The 17459-nt window shown below is 43.9% G+C and overlaps 1 protein-coding gene across 2 annotated transcripts in view; it reads right to left on the reverse strand.

Moving 5' to 3' along the window:
• RPS6KA2 (ribosomal protein S6 kinase A2) overlaps positions 1-17459 on the reverse strand; it is a 428828-nt gene that overhangs the window by 369314 nt on the left and 42055 nt on the right. The window contains exon 1 of one of the 2 annotated variants that reach the window (XM_060242152.1): positions 2016-2345. The exons of the other annotated variant lie outside the window; for it this stretch is intronic. Within the exon in view, the coding sequence (XP_060098135.1) occupies positions 2016-2063 (48 nt within the window). The 5' untranslated portion in view covers positions 2064-2345. Of the gene's footprint in view, positions 1-2015; positions 2346-17459 lie in introns of those variants that run through there. 2 annotated transcript variants of the gene reach the window in all.

A 17459-nucleotide genomic window follows, 5' to 3' on the forward strand; every position in this document is an offset into this window, starting at 1 on the left:
GGACGGGAAAGGTCCTGGGGTACTGGAATTTTAGATGTTTTACGCTCTGTGTTCCCAGGGTGGGGAGTCTATGATTTGCGGATCTATACAAGAAACCTGTCCCGAATTTTACAAGAAGGCCTTGAGAAACAGCCTCATCTCTGTTCACACTGCAGAAAGAGGTTGATAGCATAGCTAATGTTGTGCTCCAAAACCGAGGAGTGTTAAATCAGTTACTTTCAGAACAAGGCGGGACATGTGCTTATCTGGGAGAAGTATGTTGCTTCTATGTTAATGAATCAGGTAAAATCCTCAGTGGGGTTAAGACCTTACGAGGACTAGTAAAAGAAGCACAAGGAGCAGATACAGCTTTTAACTCAGGAGCTGACTCGTTCAAATGGCTCACCGGCTGGCTCCCTGATTTTGCCTGGCTGAAAGAAGGGTTTTATTGCTTTCCTTATATTCATTTTGGTGTGTATTATTGTGTATGGTTGTATTAGGTGTGTGCCCTCGATAGCTTCGCGCCAAGCTCAGAATGCCTACCCCATATATAGGACCCCACCCCGCAGAGAACCAATATATGAAGAGATGAAAGCTGTTAGATCGCAATGTATTTAGGGTCAGGGAAACTGTGAAATCTCAAGTTCCCCTGAAAGGGGGGAGATGTGGTAGGACCCCCAGATTGATAGCTCCAATAATCTATAATCAACGTGTGAGCAGAAATGCAAGCTTAATAAAGGCAGACACAAGAGGCTTGTATTAGCAATGAAAAGCAGAGCTTTCAGGAAAGAGGAACTAGCTCCTCTATGCCTTAGCTTAGCTGCAGAGAACATAGTTGCACAAGGTAACCGCAAAGCACAAGCTGACCGCGGAAGCAGGAGTCAGAGTTGTTTACCAGAAGGGAAAGGAGCTGGAAAGCCCCTAAGAATATGTACCCAGTATTCTCCCCCTGCACCCCACATAGGGAGAAACCAGATAAGACCAGAAAGGCCGGATGCCCTGACCACAGTGACCTCGAGTAACACCCAGTAACAGTACTAACAAGACCGAGTCCCCTTCCGAGTCCCCTTTCCTATGGCTAAATATGGGCAGAGAACACCTACTAGGAGGGTGTCACGAGGGACAAGAGAAACGGGTATCGGGCCTAGATGGGGAATGATGATGTATGTATTATATGAAAAGAGGAAGTATGTTTGAGGCTCTGAAGGCCTATAAAAGCTGTGATTTTTCTATGCTTGTTGCCCAGTCTCTCTTGAGAGTCTGGCGCCCGTGTGCAGAGGGCCCGTGCACGTTAAATAAAGAAGCTGTTTCCTGATCTTGTCTCTGGCCTCTGTGATTGCGTCGGCTGAATTGGTAACGTATAAATAGGGTTTTTCCCGCTACATCTCTAAGCTGAGTTAGTGTGAGTTAGCTCACAGTTTTTAAGCCTCTGGCTTACACATTTTTGCCCTAGCTCAGGAAAAATGGCTCCAGAGCAAACTAATTTATGCAGTAGCTCACAACTTTAATGCCAGTAGCTCACAGAGTAGAATTCTTGCTCACAAGACTCCACAGCTTAGAGGGAGTATTGGATAACTACTACAAATTTTACTTCCTGCATTCCTATTAATTGCAAAGGAATTATGCTCTAGGGAAACAGTAAAATTAGTATCTCCTTTGCCATTTCTAGTGATAGTTTTTCATGCAATTGTTTCTGCTAATACTCAATAGCATTTATATACTCTGCTAAAAACCTATTTAAAATGCCGGGAATTGAATACGTTCTACTACTCAGATACCCTAAGCAGAAGAAGCAAAATTGTTTGCAAAATAATAAACCATGGAGACCTTGTGCCACTGAAAAGAATTACAAAAACGGTAATACTGTATACAAAAATGCAGTGTGGAAAATCGTGTGTGAGTGTGTGTGTGTGTGTGTGAGAGAGAGAGATAGTGTGTGTGTGAGAGAGAGAGTTAATGAAGCCAAAAAATTGTCATAATTTTTAATGCATCAACAGAACAAATTCACAGATATATGAAAATATAGAAAACCTTACCTTTTTAAGAAATAATTTTTGGAGTTTCCTATGAGGTAGTCTTATCATTTTTTTTATTCGGCATTTATAAAAGTAGGAGTGGTTAGATTTTTAAAACAAAATAAACCCTTCTGCTGGTGATCATCACTTTTCATCTTCTCCAGTTATCTCGCTGTATCTGCTTAACCCTATACGTCAGAGCTGACAACCCCCCTCCGAGCAGCTGGAGATTCCAAACCAAAGACTAGGCTGGATATAATCTTTGATTCAGATAAAATGCCAGGGAGAAATTCAGTAGCTCTGGGTTTGGATGAAGCTCTGGCATTCTGTTTGCTGACAGAAAGAAAGGAGAAGGTAGACAAAGTTTCCTAGGCGTGTCAGTGTAGAAGCAATGCCAAGTTACAAAAGACAGTGCTTTTGTCTGTTAGAAAGAGAGGTATAAGAAAAAACAAACAATGAGGTGTCTCTCAGCATCTGCCAACTCCTTAAAATCTCTTGCAACAAAATTATCTATTTCAGTATCCTAAACTGTAAAAAATATCAAGCTACACAGTTTGTCACAGCGCAGCAGCTGTTATCAGTAAGCATTCTCTGTGAATCAGCCCAGCACAATTTTAAAAACTGGTCACTTATACAATTTATTTGAATGAAGTAGTGAGAGTTACACAAAGGATAGGAACACAAAACACACCCTTTACAAATGAAGAATTAGAATTATTGTCACAAGAAAATAATGCTTTAGACACAAATGTTTAACCTTGAGAAAGCTACAGGAAAATCAGGATTACAGGTGTTTATAAAAGGCATTAAAAAACTATTGCCCCAAATTCTAATTTTGCATAGCAGAATAAGCTTGTGAGACATTCAATGATTTATTTTCAATAGGCTCTTTAATAAAGCAGCATTAATAAAGGAGAAATAATGAAAATTATAGCACACTAAAATTCACCGGATATTTAAGTTCATGCATCTCTTTAAATATGAGTCTCTTGAAATATGATTTCTCACATGTTCAGGGCTTTTTCTGAGCAGGAATGCATAGGAATGCAGTTCTGGCTGACTTGGTGTCAAGGCCATATACGCAAATAAGTTCCTTCTGGGCTTTTTCTACAAAAAAGCCCTGCATGTTTATTGTTAAAAATGTATAAAATGTTAAGAGTCCTAAATCAGCATATCTAATAGCAACTCATGCTTAGCTATTATAGAACACTTCAGGAGAGAAGTATACAAAAGGCTGGGCATCTCTAGAGTCTGTGATTACTCCACAAGCATTTAGCCCAGGGGTGTTAAACAGGTGGCCTGCCCAAGCTGCAGAAGGAAGACAAAGATCTCTTCCCCCTTCCCACGTGCCTCTCAGGGCACCCAAGAGGCGTAGACTGGCTGGCTGGGCTTCTTCTTTCTTCTGCAGCCTGCCCAGGATGATGAAGGAGGATGAAGATCTCTCCGTGCCTGAGAGGCGCAGACTGGCTGGGCTTCTGTCCTCCTTCTGGCTGTGCTTCCATCCTCCTTCTGCAGTCTGCCCAGAAGGAGAACAGAAGCCCAGCCAGCCCATGCCTCCTGGACACTCCAAGAGGTGGGGATGGGGGGGTGGGGGGGGAAGAGATCTTCATCTTCCTCAGCTGTACAACAAACCCTGGATTAGGAGAGGGGACTTTGCCATGCCCCCAGCAGCCCTCCTTAACACCTGGAGAAGCTCACACCACCCTTTCTCCACTTCTTATGCGATTTGGGGCAGCAGGTGACTGTGGGGGAGGGACAGGAGAGCCCCAGGAGAGTGAGGCCTGCTTGGGCTGGCTAGATCTCTAGCCAGCCCAAGGTAGGCCTTGCTCACTTGGGGCTCTTCTTTCTTGCATGGGTTCTTTTGGCTGGTGTGGGGGCATATGCTAATGAGCTCCACAACCTATTTTTCTACAAAACAACCCCTGAATGAATGGAATGCACAATAAACACACTGAAGGGGGGGAATGGGCAGAGGAAATGCAGGTGAATCCAAAGTTACCTTTTAAGGCTTGACTCCTCTCTGGAGCAAGCTGTCAGCGCAGAAAGGGCCTATATATATATATATATATCTTACAGCTGACCTCTGCTCCATATGTTCATCTAATCTCCTCTTGAAGCTGTCTATGTGTGTAGCCACATCCAATTTCTGTGCATTTACCACTTTCTCAAGGTGGCTTACAATTTAAACAACAATAAAACATGATAAAAATACATAAAACTACTAATATAACCACTAATATAAAAGCAATAAAACTATGAGCAGGCAGAACTAAAATTAATTGAATGCTGTCATGAGTAAGGCGGGGGAGGCAGTTGGCCCCCTTCCTAGAATGCCGCGACCTGGCAACAGTGATCCATGCGACGGTCACCTCGAGGCTAGACTAGGGTTGCCAAGTCCAATTCAAAAAATATCTGGGGACTTGGGGGTGGAGCCAGGAGACTTTGGGGGTGGAGCCAGGAGACATCGGGGCAGAGCCAGGAACAAGGGTGTCACAAGCATAATTGAACTCCAAGGGAGTTCTGGCCATCACATTTAAAGGAACCGCACACCTTTTTAAATGTCTTCCTTCTATAGGAAATAATAAAGGATAGGGGCACCTTCTTTTGGGGCTCATAGAATGGGACCCCCTGGTCCAATCATTTTGAAACTTGGAAGATACTTTGGGGAGAGTCACTAGATACTATACTGAAAATTTGGTGCCTCTGCCTCAAAAAACAGCTCCCCCAGAGCCCCTGAAACCTCCAGATCAATTCCCCATTATACCCTATGAGAATCAATCTCCACATAGAGAATAATGCTCAGCAGACGTGTCCCCCCCATTTCTGGAGACTCTGAAGGGGGATTGGCCTCTCTACTCACGAGTTGCTGCCAACTTCTTCAAAGTAACACAGACACACCATTCCAAGAGGAAGCCTTTCAATCAGCGACTGAAGCCTCCGGAGGTAGAAACGCACATGGTCCTCCTGGGGCGGAGCTCCCCCCCACCGCCGGCCAGACTCCCCGAGGAGATGACACCCGGCAGACAGAGAGGATGCAAGGACTACGAGTCCCAGCATGCACCTCGCAAAGGGATGCTGGACTGGAGCGAATAGCAGGCCGGCGGTGGGCGGGTCTTTGTGACAAAAGAGTCCCTAAGTCAAATCATATACGGGGACTGGGACCGCAGACTCGCCGCATTCTTCTTTGGGAACTGGACAACCCCTAGCACAACCACCGGCCAAAGCACAGTGGAGCTACTCATGGGCCGGTGCCTGACCACATGGTTGGACTGTCTGCATCCTGATCGGGCTCCAGAGTACCGCCCAAAGCCAGTGAACCAAGAAGTGGCCAGAGGCTTCTTCCCAGGTGACCCAGTGTATGCCAAGAACTTTTCGAGTGGCCCAGAATGGCTTCCGGCCAGGGTGATTAAAAGAAGAAGATGATTGCAGATTTATACCCCATCCTGCTCTCTGAATCGGATACTCAGAGTGGCTTCCAATCTCCTATTATCTTCTCCCCCCACAACAGGCACCCTGTGGGGTGGGTGGGGCTAAGAGGGCTCTCACAGCAGCTGCCCTTTCAAGAACAACTCCTGTGATAGCTATGGCTAACCCAAGGCCATTCCAGCAGCGGCAAGTGGAGGAGTGGAGAATCAAACCCAGTTCTCCCAGATAAGAGTCCAAACACTTAACCACTACACCAAACTGGCTCTCATAGGACCCCACTCCTACGAGGTGTTGACGGAAAGAGGCCAACTTTTCTGCTGGCACATAGACTAGTTGCACCAGCGGTTGCTTCTGGAAGAGCTGGAAGGTCAAGAGATAGAAGAGGATGATGGAGATGGGGAAAAGCCAGCATGGCAAGAGACCGGGCCCGTACTGGCGCCCATCCAGCAGAACCCCACAGGGAGGCAGCACCTCAGCCATCAACAAAAGGTAGTTCAGAAGGGGCCCCACTTTCTCTGCCACCATCAGAGGTCCTGGTTCCTCTGCCACAGATGAGCATGGAATCTAACTCAGCTGCAGCAGCACCTGTGGCAGAATTTATTTTGGGTTGGCCCTCTTTATGATCTTAAACACATTCTTTATGATCTTAAACATACTCTTAAATATACTCTTTATGAAATTGGCAGCAAGAGTTCAAAGCTTTTCAACAATATTAAGCATTCATATTTCTCTAAACAGCAAAATAATTGCTCTCAGCAGCTCTTAGTTGTTAATCTTTCCTGCAGTTATGTAAATTGGCCACTAGAGGCCTCAGTCTTTCAGAATCAGAACTAAATTATCTAAGGCTTAAGTGGGTTACTGGGTGAAGGTTCAACCAGGATGGCAGGAAATAAGATGGAGGAAGCAGCCATTTGCAAAGACCCAGCAAGTGGGTTAAGGGTAACGGTTGTCTAAAGACAATCTCAGTCAGGATTGTTTTGAATTAGCTCTGATTGTTTACATTTGGCTGGAAAAAGTGTTTACAGTAAATGACACAGTAGATGTGTATATGAGATCACTAGAGCCTATATAAGCTGGGAAATTTTTGACTCACGCTGCTGATCTGCACTACACTGCCTTTGTGTCAGATTATGCCAAACTAGTTGGAATTTAGACTCTTGAGTTGCTCTGCAGAGACAATTTCTCTGCTGGACAGCCTAAGAGGAGACAGCCTTTGCTGATTTAAATCATCTTCTGTTTGAGATCACAAACAGAGAGAAAATGCTCAGACTTGGAACCTAGAGCACAGCATCTACTAAGACTTGGGACTCAGATTCTAAATGGGAAAAATGTAACTAATAGGGGAAGTCCCTGCTGGGATGTATATTTTTATTATGCTTTATGCCTGACTGAATTCTAACTGTGTAATGGTTTTCTTAAATGTACTAACTTTATCTAACTGCTTTGTTTTCTATCCATTTGAAGCCTTTCTCTGTCTAAAGAGAAAGTTGGAATCTAATAAACTGTTTGCTTTTCTACACATGGAGTCTAAGAAAGTTTATCTACGAGGTCTTAAAACTTGTTAGTGAGTATGTCTTAGCCTTGTTAGTGAGTATGTTTTAGCCTTCTGATAACTGCAGGTGTTCTGGGGTGCATGCATATAAGAGGGGTCCCGGCCCCGCCATGTTGTCTTTTAGTATGTAGTAGCAGTAAAGAATGCTCTGTGTTGAACGCCACTGCTTTGAACTCACTATTTAACAAGGGAACTTGGGAGGGGGTGGGTACAGTTGCCAGATCCAGGCTGAAAAACTCTGGGAGATTTGAGGATGGAGCTTGAGAGGACAGGGAGCTCAGTGGGGGACAATGACGTAGAGTCCACCCTCCACACAGCATCCATTTATTCCAGGGGAGCTGATCTCTGTAGTCTGGAGATGAGCTGTAATTCCAGGGGATCCTCAGGTCCCATTTGGAGGCTGGCATCCCTATCTTGCAGCCATGTTGTAATACTATAACATAACCTGGTAAAGAAATAAACCAAACCCTAAAGGGAATAGATATAGTGCTTTTCTTATCCAAAGAGGGAAAAGTCTCTTTTGATAAACAAGAGAGACCTCTATTGTCAAATAAAGATACTGCAATGCTGAATTATTCCTGTTAACCCACGACAAAAATGTATTTTCAGTCACTATGAATGAATTACTAATTAACAGATAAATACTAAGCATTTAAGAGCCTAGTATGCTCTACGGGGATATTAAATTGATATGTACAATACTCCTTAACAGTATTTGTGAGAAATTTGCATATTGTCAGTGGTTTGTAAGACAGGCTATAAATTCTGTGATTTTCTTTCTTTTAGATTTTTATCATCCTGGTTGGTCCTATTGGACCTATCTGCATCTTTGACACAGATGGTTGCTCCATTTTGTCTGGTTGTTTAGAAAATGAGTGTGGGTTAAAGGATCACTTTTTGTCCATCTAGACTCAAGAGACTTTTCATTGGAGATGCAGAATCAGCAACTTAGGACCTAACCCATGGGCTTTAGTGTAATGTCAATATCTACATTAAGCATCAGAATGTGGTCATCTGCATTTAAGTGCCTGAAAGCTGCTATTTTGATCCTGAGGCTATAAGGCTAAATATTAACGTTGAAGCTTAACCTAGAAAGATTATCAAATAATGATGGACAATTTGGCTGAATTTTGCATAAGAGTGATCTACTTCCATTATTGTTGTTATTGCTGTTAGTATTATTGACTGCTCTCCCTGAAGGGCTCAGGATGGTGTACACTGTTAAAATAGGAAAATAAGGAAATTAATAACACATAAAATCAATAAACATCCTCCAATAATGACGGCATAGAAATTTTCATTCCTTCCATGGGTGGATCATAAACTGGGCATTGGGGAAGCCTAGGGTTGCCAAGTCCAATTAAAGAAAAATCTGGGGACTTTGGGGGCGGAGCCAGGAGACTTTGGGGGTGGAGCCAGGAACAAGGATGTGACAAGCATAATTGAACTCCAAGGGAGATCTGGCCATCACATATAAAGGGACAGCACGCCTTTTTAAATGCCTTTCTTCCATAGGAAATAATTAAGGATAGGGGCACCATCTTTTGGGGCTCATAGAATTGGACCCTCTGGTCCAATCGTTTTGAAACTTGGGGGGGTATTTTGGGGAGAGGAACTAGATGCTATACTAAAAATCTGGTGTCTCTACCTCAAAAAATAGCCCCCCCAGAGCCCCCAATACCCAGGGATCAATTCTCTATTATTCCCTATGGGAATCGTTCTCCATAGGGAATAATAGAGTGCCTAGTAGACATTTTCCTCCCCCCCACGCTTTCTAAAGGGGGGGAGGGCCTCCATACCAGGGAATCCCCCCTCCCTGCCCCCTCCCTCTCTCACACACACACACAAACACTTACCGTACTTGGTTTTCTTCCAGCAGAATGTGCTTGCTGGGAAAACGAAAGCAAGGCTCCACAGGAAAAGAAAGGGAGGGGCCGTTCTCCATGGAAACTGTTACTTTCCCATGAAGCCCTTCCTGTTTCCTGTGCAGCCTTAAAGGGACACATTTTAAAAACGGATCAGAAGCTCTACAACATGATGCCTAAAGGTATGTTCTCCCACCCCCCGCTCCCAGATTTTTTGAGAGCGGGGGAGGAGGATGCAATTTCGAGGGTCCCCCGCCAGGGTGGGGGGTTAGGAAGCCTAGGGAAGCCATAACAGAATAGTAATGCAAAGCCATTGTTGTCCTCAACTGTAGGCCTGATGGAACATCTCTGCTTTACATGCTCTGCGGAACTGAGTTAAATCCCAAAGGGTGTGGATATCACTAGGGAGAAAATTTCACCAGGCTGGAACCAGGGCTGAGAAAGCCCTGGCTCTAGCTGAGGCCAGCCAAGTGTCTTTTGGGCCATGGATCACCAGTAGATTTTGATCCCCTGAGCGAAAAGCTCTTTGGGGAACATACCAGGAGAGGTATGTGCAATAAGCTTATCATCTATAGATAGAGTTGCCAGGTCCAACTCAGGAAATATTTGGAGTCTTTGGGGGTGGAGCCAGGAGAACTCTGAATGTACTTCTGACAATCACATTTAAAGGGACCTTGTTCCTTTTAAATACTTCCCTTGAGAGCCAATTTGGTGTAGAGGTTAAGTGTGCAGACTCTTATCTGGGAGAACTGGGTTTGATTTCCCACTCCTCCACTTGCAGCTGCTGGAATGGCCTTGGGTCAGCCATAGCTCTCATAGGAGTTGTCCTTGGAAGGGCAGCTGCTGTAAGAGCTCTCTCAGCCTCACCTACCTCATAGGGTGTCTGTTGCGGGGGGTGGTGGTAAAAGGAGATTATGACCACTCTGAGATTCAGAGTATAGGACGGGATATAAATCCAATATCATCATTATCTTCTTCTTCTCCATTAAAAGTTATGGGGGCACCTTCTTTTGTACCTCATAGAATTGGACTTCCTGGTCCAATCTTTTTGAAATTTAGTGGGTGTTTTGTGGAGAGGCACCAGATACTATGCTGAAAACTTGGTGCCTCTATCTCAACAAAACACACACACACACCCAAGCCTCAGACACCCACAGATTGATTCTCCATTATCCCCTATGGAGACTGGTATAATGGTATAATGGAGAGCTAGGGTTACCAAGTCAAACTAAAAAAAATACCTGGGGACTTTAAGGGTGGGGTCAGGAGACTTTCCCATTCCCTAAAATAAATAAATAAAAATACAACAGTGCAGTTTCTTTGAATACAATCTGTGCTTCCACTTCCACTCTCTCTCTCTCTCTCTCTCTCTCTCACACACACACACACACACACACACACACATAGCAGCCAAAATCAGGGCTTTTTTGAGCAGGAATGCACAGAAACACAGTTCTGGCTGCCTTGGCATCAGGGGTGTGGCCTAATACACAAATTAGTTCCTGCTGAGCTTTTTCTACAAAAAGCCTTGTGTGAAACAATGGTGACACTGGGGTGTGGCCTAATATGCAAATGAGTTCCTGCTGGATTCCCTCCCCCTACAAAAAAAGCCTTGGCCAAAATAAACACAGTTTGGAAGCACACACTTTGTGGTCTCACTGGGGTAATTTTCTCACCATGGGAGTTGTTGACTGCTCTATACTCAACGCAGTTTGTCAGACTAACACAGGGAAACCAGAGGTTACTATTTTAATGTGCAAACGACTTCTTAAGCGACTGTAAAACAACAGAGGTTTTGGGCTCCTTCCCTTCACTTACTATTCAACTCACCCCACCCCAATTCAGCCTGGCTTGAAGATTTAAAGGCACACACACCTTTCTAGAAGCAAGCTGTTTCCAGCATCTTAAGCCTTTCATGGTTTGAAGGCACATGGAGGCTGTTGGGGCAGGGCTTCCCCCCACCAGCCAGCTGACTGGGGGCAGGAAAGAGCCTGCCAAACCTTCCAAGGAGTGTAGTGGAGGAGGAAAGTGGCCTCACAATGACGTCACATAGTGATGTCATTGTGGCACACGCTATGTGCATGCAAAAAAATAAAAAAATGAAGGAGCTGGGAGGGTGGGGGGCACGGCGAAGGGGTCTGCCTCTAGTGGCAGAACCCTTAGCACCAACCCTGGTTTTGGACATTTAACCTTTGAACGAAAGAGACCTCAGAGCACCCAGGAGAGAAAAAAGGCTGAGGCAGAAACTGTCAAGGAGCTATCTAAGAGGGCTTGACTTGCACCTAGAGAGAAAGACTAGCCACTTAATGGTTTGGATTTAGCCAGTGGAGCAGACCTTCCCTGTCTCCCTCATCTTGTAGCCCAAGCTGCCCCACTCATAATACTGATTCAGGGAAATGGGGGTGGGGGAGGCCAGGAAGAGCATGAGGTCAGAAGTCAGCAGCAGGAGCATTGAATTAGTAAAAACTGCATAGGAAGGCAGTAGCTACTAGCACAAGCCAATTGATCCCTACCTGTGGGAATCAGCATCCCCACCCTGCAGAATGCAAGTACCCAGGAGCCAGGGCTGGCCCTAGACTATCTGGTGCCCTAGGCAAAACTAGGTTCTGGTGCCCCCCTCCCCCCACTCATAATCAATGTTCAAAAACAGATGAATTATCACCATGACTTCCAGGTGCTCTTATGGTAGAAGAGGCAGCCTCCAGTAGAATTATGCACAACCCATCATTAAAAACACCCAGGCAGGCAAAAGATGGGAAAAGCTACTTGTATAATTGTACTTGAAGTGAAATCATGATTTGACAATTGCTGTACAATTGGGAAGCATTTTCACGTTTTAACCATCTGGCATCTGAAAAAGTAAGTGAACTATTCCACTTGCTAGATCTTGATCAGTGATCTTGATCAGTGCTTAAATCTTGATCAGTGAATACTATCAATTTACCAGTGATCACAAGATGCAGTAAATGCTGCTCATTTTTGATTAATACAATTATTTGAATCAAAACACCTTCCCTGTGGACAACAGAGCATAGGGTTGCCAAGCCCAACTAAAAATTATCTGGGGACTTTGGGGGTGGAGGCAAGAGACTTTTCCATTCCCTAAAATAAATAAAAATTGCCTCATCCCCCAGAGCTGGATTCTCTCAAACACACATACAACACAGCACAGCCAAAATAAAGAGTTGCAAGCCTACACATTTGTGGATCTCACTGGGGCAATTGATTAATTTAACCATCTTTATGTTCACCAACTTTTCTGGAAAACAAGATCAGCCAAGAGGGGTGGAATTTTACTCCAAAGGAAAGCTTTCCCTCCTTTCTGCCTAATTGTCTGGCCCATACAGCAGTCAGTGAGATTTAAAGGCACACACACACAACAGGAAGAGGGGACAGGAGGGAAGCATCATGTCTGGGAGTAAGCAGGGAAGGGAAGAGAAAGCAAGCAAGAATAGAAAGAAGAGGGGATGTGAGGGAAAAGCCCTGGTGTCTGGGAGAAAGCGAAGGGGGGGGGGGGGGAGAGGAAGCAAGGTATGACAGAAAGAAGCACTCCTCTATGCCCAACATGTTAGGGAGGAAGCGATGCCTCCCACATGCCATGCCAATGTGCCATGGAGCCTTAACTCTTCTGCCACCACCACCCCCCCCTCAATCATCCCAACTGGCCCTGCAACTTTTTGGGGCCGCCTTCTCCTTCCCCAACAGGGAACCTAGATAGGGAGAGAAAAGTGGCCTCCGGTTGTGCCCAAGAGCACCCCCCTCGCAAGCCCCATGACCACGAGGGAATCTCCAAGCAGGCGCAACCCCACCCCCCAGGCTGTGTTCCTCTGCCTCCATGTGCTGTGCGCTCTAGGGCCTAGCCCACAGGAGGAGAGGAGTGTGGTGCATCTTGCTGCTGGTGGCGGCTGCTGACTGCCCTGCACTGGGCAGGGCCTGGCTGGAGTTCCACAGTGGCGCTGGGGAGGAGAAGCCCAGGGAAGGCAGTCAGGCCTGCAAGGACCAAGTCACATGGGGGGCACCAAATTCAGCACCCCCAGTTCCCTAGGCAGCTGCCTATTTTGCCTAGTGGCAGGGCCGGTCTGCCAGGAGCTAAGGTGAACCTGCTCCTTTCTTCCCCTCATGTGTCAGGATGAGCAGGGTAGGCCTTCTTCCTCCTTCCCTTTCCCTCCATCAGGGGAAGGATCATTTTCCGAAGCCATTTTCAACTCCCTATCTACCCCACCTATTTTCCAGCAGCAGGGCTTTTTTTTTTTAGCAGGAACACATAGGAACGCAGTTCCGGCTGGCTTGGCATCATGGGGTGTGGCCTAATATGCAAGTGAGTTCCTGCTGGACTTTTTCTACAAAAAGCCCTGTGAAAACAATGGTGATGTCAGGGGGTGTGGTCTAATATGGAAATGAGTTCCTGCTGGGCCTTTTTCTACAAAAAAAAAGCCCTGCCCAGCAGTCTGAACCCAACAGATGCAGAAGCCTCCCACAGCTGCTTTCTATAACTAAATTACACAGGGGATTTTGGACATGGTTCCCCATTTCACCATCATGTGTAGTTTGGCCCAGAAAATGAGAAAGAGAGAGGCAGAGTTGTCTAAAGTCAGCCAGGAGGTTGATAAACTGTTCACTTTTTATAAGGTATAACCCTAAGATTAAGCTTGCCAGCTCTTACCTGGCTGCTGGTGAGGGATGTCATTGTGCCAGGTACATAGCACGGGGGACACTCTAGAATTTGGGTAGAAAAAGAGGTTTTGGGGAGTGATGTCATTGCACTGGGCATGCGGGGCACTGATGGAGTTTTTCAGATGTGGGGATCCCCCTGCTGGCCAGCTCTATGGGTTGGAGGCCCCAAAACCAGGGGAACCCCTGCCCCCAATGGGATGCTAGGAACCTATAAAATGTTCATTCTTTATATTTCAGCTAATATCCAATCCCTCTGCGTCCTTTCCATTATCTATTTACTACAATCTATCTAATACACTGTACATCTATATTCCTTGACATTATCTGCAAGAAGGAAGACAATTTTTATGATTAAAATTTAACTGAAACTCTATACAAAGTTAACCTGACCCATATTTATGCTCCTTCCACTTATTTTCAACACTGAAAACAGAGCCTCAGTTCCATCATTCTCTGCATATACTGTTACTGTTTGTTTTCGGATCTAATTAGAAAGTGCTTTTTACCATAACATTGACATTCCAATGGCTAATAAATGAAGAACATACATAGTACTTAAAAGGGATAGAAATGTAATCAATGTCAGCATTTCTGTATTGATTAGGTGTACCTCTTGCTCCATTAAAAGTAATTCAGATATATAGATTCAATTCATGAAAGAAAAAAATTAAATCAATTACAACTAAGATGTATGTAATGTAAACATTATAACTAAGACCCACGACTCTATGACACCTGATTTCTTTTTTTATACAGACCACTGCTTAGTTTGGTTGAGATAATTATCATATTCTACAGGACTTAACTAAAACTATGATTTAGGGTTACCATTCCCCAGGTGGAGGCAGGGATTCCTCACTTTCGTGGGCTCCTGCCTGCTGGCGGCTAGCAGACCAGCAGGAGGAAATCCCCCCACCCTATCCAGTGACATTGTGCACAACGCACTGACCTCACCCAGAAGTGACATAGGTGTGTCAGTGACACTGCAGGGGTGACACTCTGGTTTGGGGGCAAAACTCTGGTTTGAGGGTGAGTTTACCATAGAGTTTTGCCCAAAACCCAGAGTATTGCCCCCAGTATCACTGGTGTGCTTACATCACTTCTTGGTATGTATGCACATCACACAACGTCCCCACAGACTCCCGGAATGGTCCCCCAACACCCCCTTGCCAGTGCATTAATGAGATCTCGCAACCCTACTATGATTTGTTCCTTTTTATTTAATGATATCTCTGCCATTTCTCTCATTTTCATAAACTAAGTTCCAGTTCAGAATTGAAGAAATAATAAATTATTTTTAAAAATACGTAAGAAAATTAAAACAAAAACCTTGTAAAATACAATTTCAAGTGCAGATTAGGGTTGGTAAACTGTAATAACATAATTAAATTTCAAACCATTTTTGTAATTATAGCTTTTAAATAAACTATTAGCTGAGAACAACCTTAATTTCATCTTGATCACTCTAATATTATAGAGCAGGGGTGACCAACAGTAGCTCTCCAGATGTTTTTTGCCTACAACTCCCATCAGCCCCAGCCAGCATGGCCAATGGTTGGGGCTGATGGGAGTTGTAGGCAAAAAAACATCTGAAGAGCTACCATTGGCCACCCGTTATAGAGAATGAAACATTTTTTTAAAATGAATTTTCATAGCTAAGTGTCCAACCACTATCAACTTACAGCATGTTATAATAATGTTTAGCATTTATATCAAGTACTCTACAGAGAACAAAATTTATGAGATGTGCATTATTTGGCCTCTGAAAATTACATTAATTTTGGATTAACAAATTAACGTATATTCACAGCAGCACAATGTATGAAAGCAAGGACACTACATGTTATCTACTCCTAAGCAAATACAACTGAAAGTAAACCCAATGTATGAAAGCAAGGACACTACATGTTATCTACTCCTAAGCAAATACAACTGAAAGTAAACCCAATATGACTCCCTTCTGTGTACTAGAACAGGAGGAGAAAAAAGCACACACTAGCATTTGTAGAAGCAGAAGCTGCTCATATAAATATTCTAAATTGTCTGATATGTCTCTCCCACCATCACACAATAGTAATATCTTTTTGGAGGAATTAATGAACTGCTTTAAATTCTGTTAACCTCCTCCTCACAACATTAGACTCATACTATTATGCTGGTTCCCTCTATTTCCAAAGGAAATTGGGCTGGATCCAATAATTTTCCACTAACAAAAGACACTGACTTCTGTCAGTGGAATGGAAATGTCACCCCTTTCCTCTTGCTGAAGCCCACAAAGCTTCCAGAAATGCCTCTTCTGAATGACAAAGATACCTCAGAAACAACAGGAGGAGTAAAGTGGGGGTTCTGCAGTGGAAGGATGAATTGGTAAAAAAAATGGTGCTGGAGGGAAATCCCTTGGATTCAACCTATAGTATACAGTATTTATTCTCTTTCACTACATGAATATTACCATTACTGCCAAATCTGCCCCGTCTGCACAGTGGTCCCCAATACTTGCACAGATTTTGGAATTCTACGGAGATGCACTACACTACAATGGAAGTCAGTGCTTCAGTCATGTTTTGAATAATTTAGGATAGTGACTATTCAGAATTAATGATAAATCCTGTGGAATAAATACACAGAATTCAACATAGTATTGCTGGCCACTAATTGACACCTGTATCCTGGAGGGTTAACTGATGAAGGTGACCAGAACGAGATTCATACCCAGGATTCTCAAGTGAACTTTGGATTCTTTTGTTGTAACCAGGGCTGGCGCATGGGAGTAAGCCATGTAGGCAGCTACCTAGGGTGCTGCATGGCCTATGGGGGGCCTCTAGGGAGGTGAAGCAAGGTCAGGCATTTGCTCGCCAGGTTCCCCAAGAGCCCAGCGTGCAAATGGGGCCAGATCCAGCCTCCCCTCGCTTCTAGCAGCAGGCCCTGGTTCTAACTCATAATTGTGTGAATATTACTTGGACTTCAGATTCTCTTGTTGTAACTCATAGTCCGAGTTGGAGTTTTCACTTACTGATAATAAGTATAGACAATAAAATGAAATTCAGTCCAAGCTGCTAAAATCAGAACAGAGGCAGGCAGCAAGAGGTAGAACTCAAAAAGATAAAGGCATGATCAGTCTACAGCAAGATGTTCAATAAAGACTCATATGTCTGCTTGAGCTGTGGCAGGGAGGATTCACCTGGAGAAAGAGGAAAGTCCAGGCTACATTGCCATTGTTGGCATAGCACACAAATCGATATCATCATACCAGTGACTTCCAGGTGATGCTCTGGTATTTGGGCCAGTTTTATAATTAAACCAAGCAGACATATGCTTTTGTTGATATCTTTTTCTTACAAATGAAAAAAATAACTTTTATACAAGAATATTTCTATTATGTGAGTTTAGTATTATACAAGCACAGAATTGTTTTGGATAAATGATTGTTGGCATGACAACAGGAATGAGAAGGCAACATTTAATTCATAACAGAGGAACACATTTCTTTAGAATATAGTCTGATCTATTCTGAACTTCTAATTCATCTACTACTTATATAAAATTGATGTTTTTCAATGTACATAAGGGAGGGTTTTTAAATAAAAAAAATATTGTTTTGCTCCTTGCTGTTCCCACCATATATTTGTATTAACCTTCTGAAATTGGTCATCCATAGTAAGAATAAATGGAACCACAAACTGTTCATCAATGCCTATGCACATAACTTTGTGTAAGGATTGGAACTTGCTTCAGGATCTTATATATGTTTAAGTATTGTGCACATGGAATCATGAATGTGTGGACATTATGCCCAATTCTGATCCTCCCTCATGCATTTACTTGTACACTGGATGAGCATCAGCACAAGATTGCCTCAGATTTAAGGAATGTGGATTTAGAATGCAAATAATCAACATCTAAGATGAACATAGCATGTTTAATCTAAAACAAAAATTTCTCCAACTT

The sequence above is a fragment of the Heteronotia binoei genome, chromosome 1, assembly GCF_032191835.1.
Source record: "Heteronotia binoei isolate CCM8104 ecotype False Entrance Well chromosome 1, APGP_CSIRO_Hbin_v1, whole genome shotgun sequence".
Taxonomy (NCBI): domain Eukaryota; kingdom Metazoa; phylum Chordata; class Lepidosauria; order Squamata; family Gekkonidae; genus Heteronotia; species Heteronotia binoei.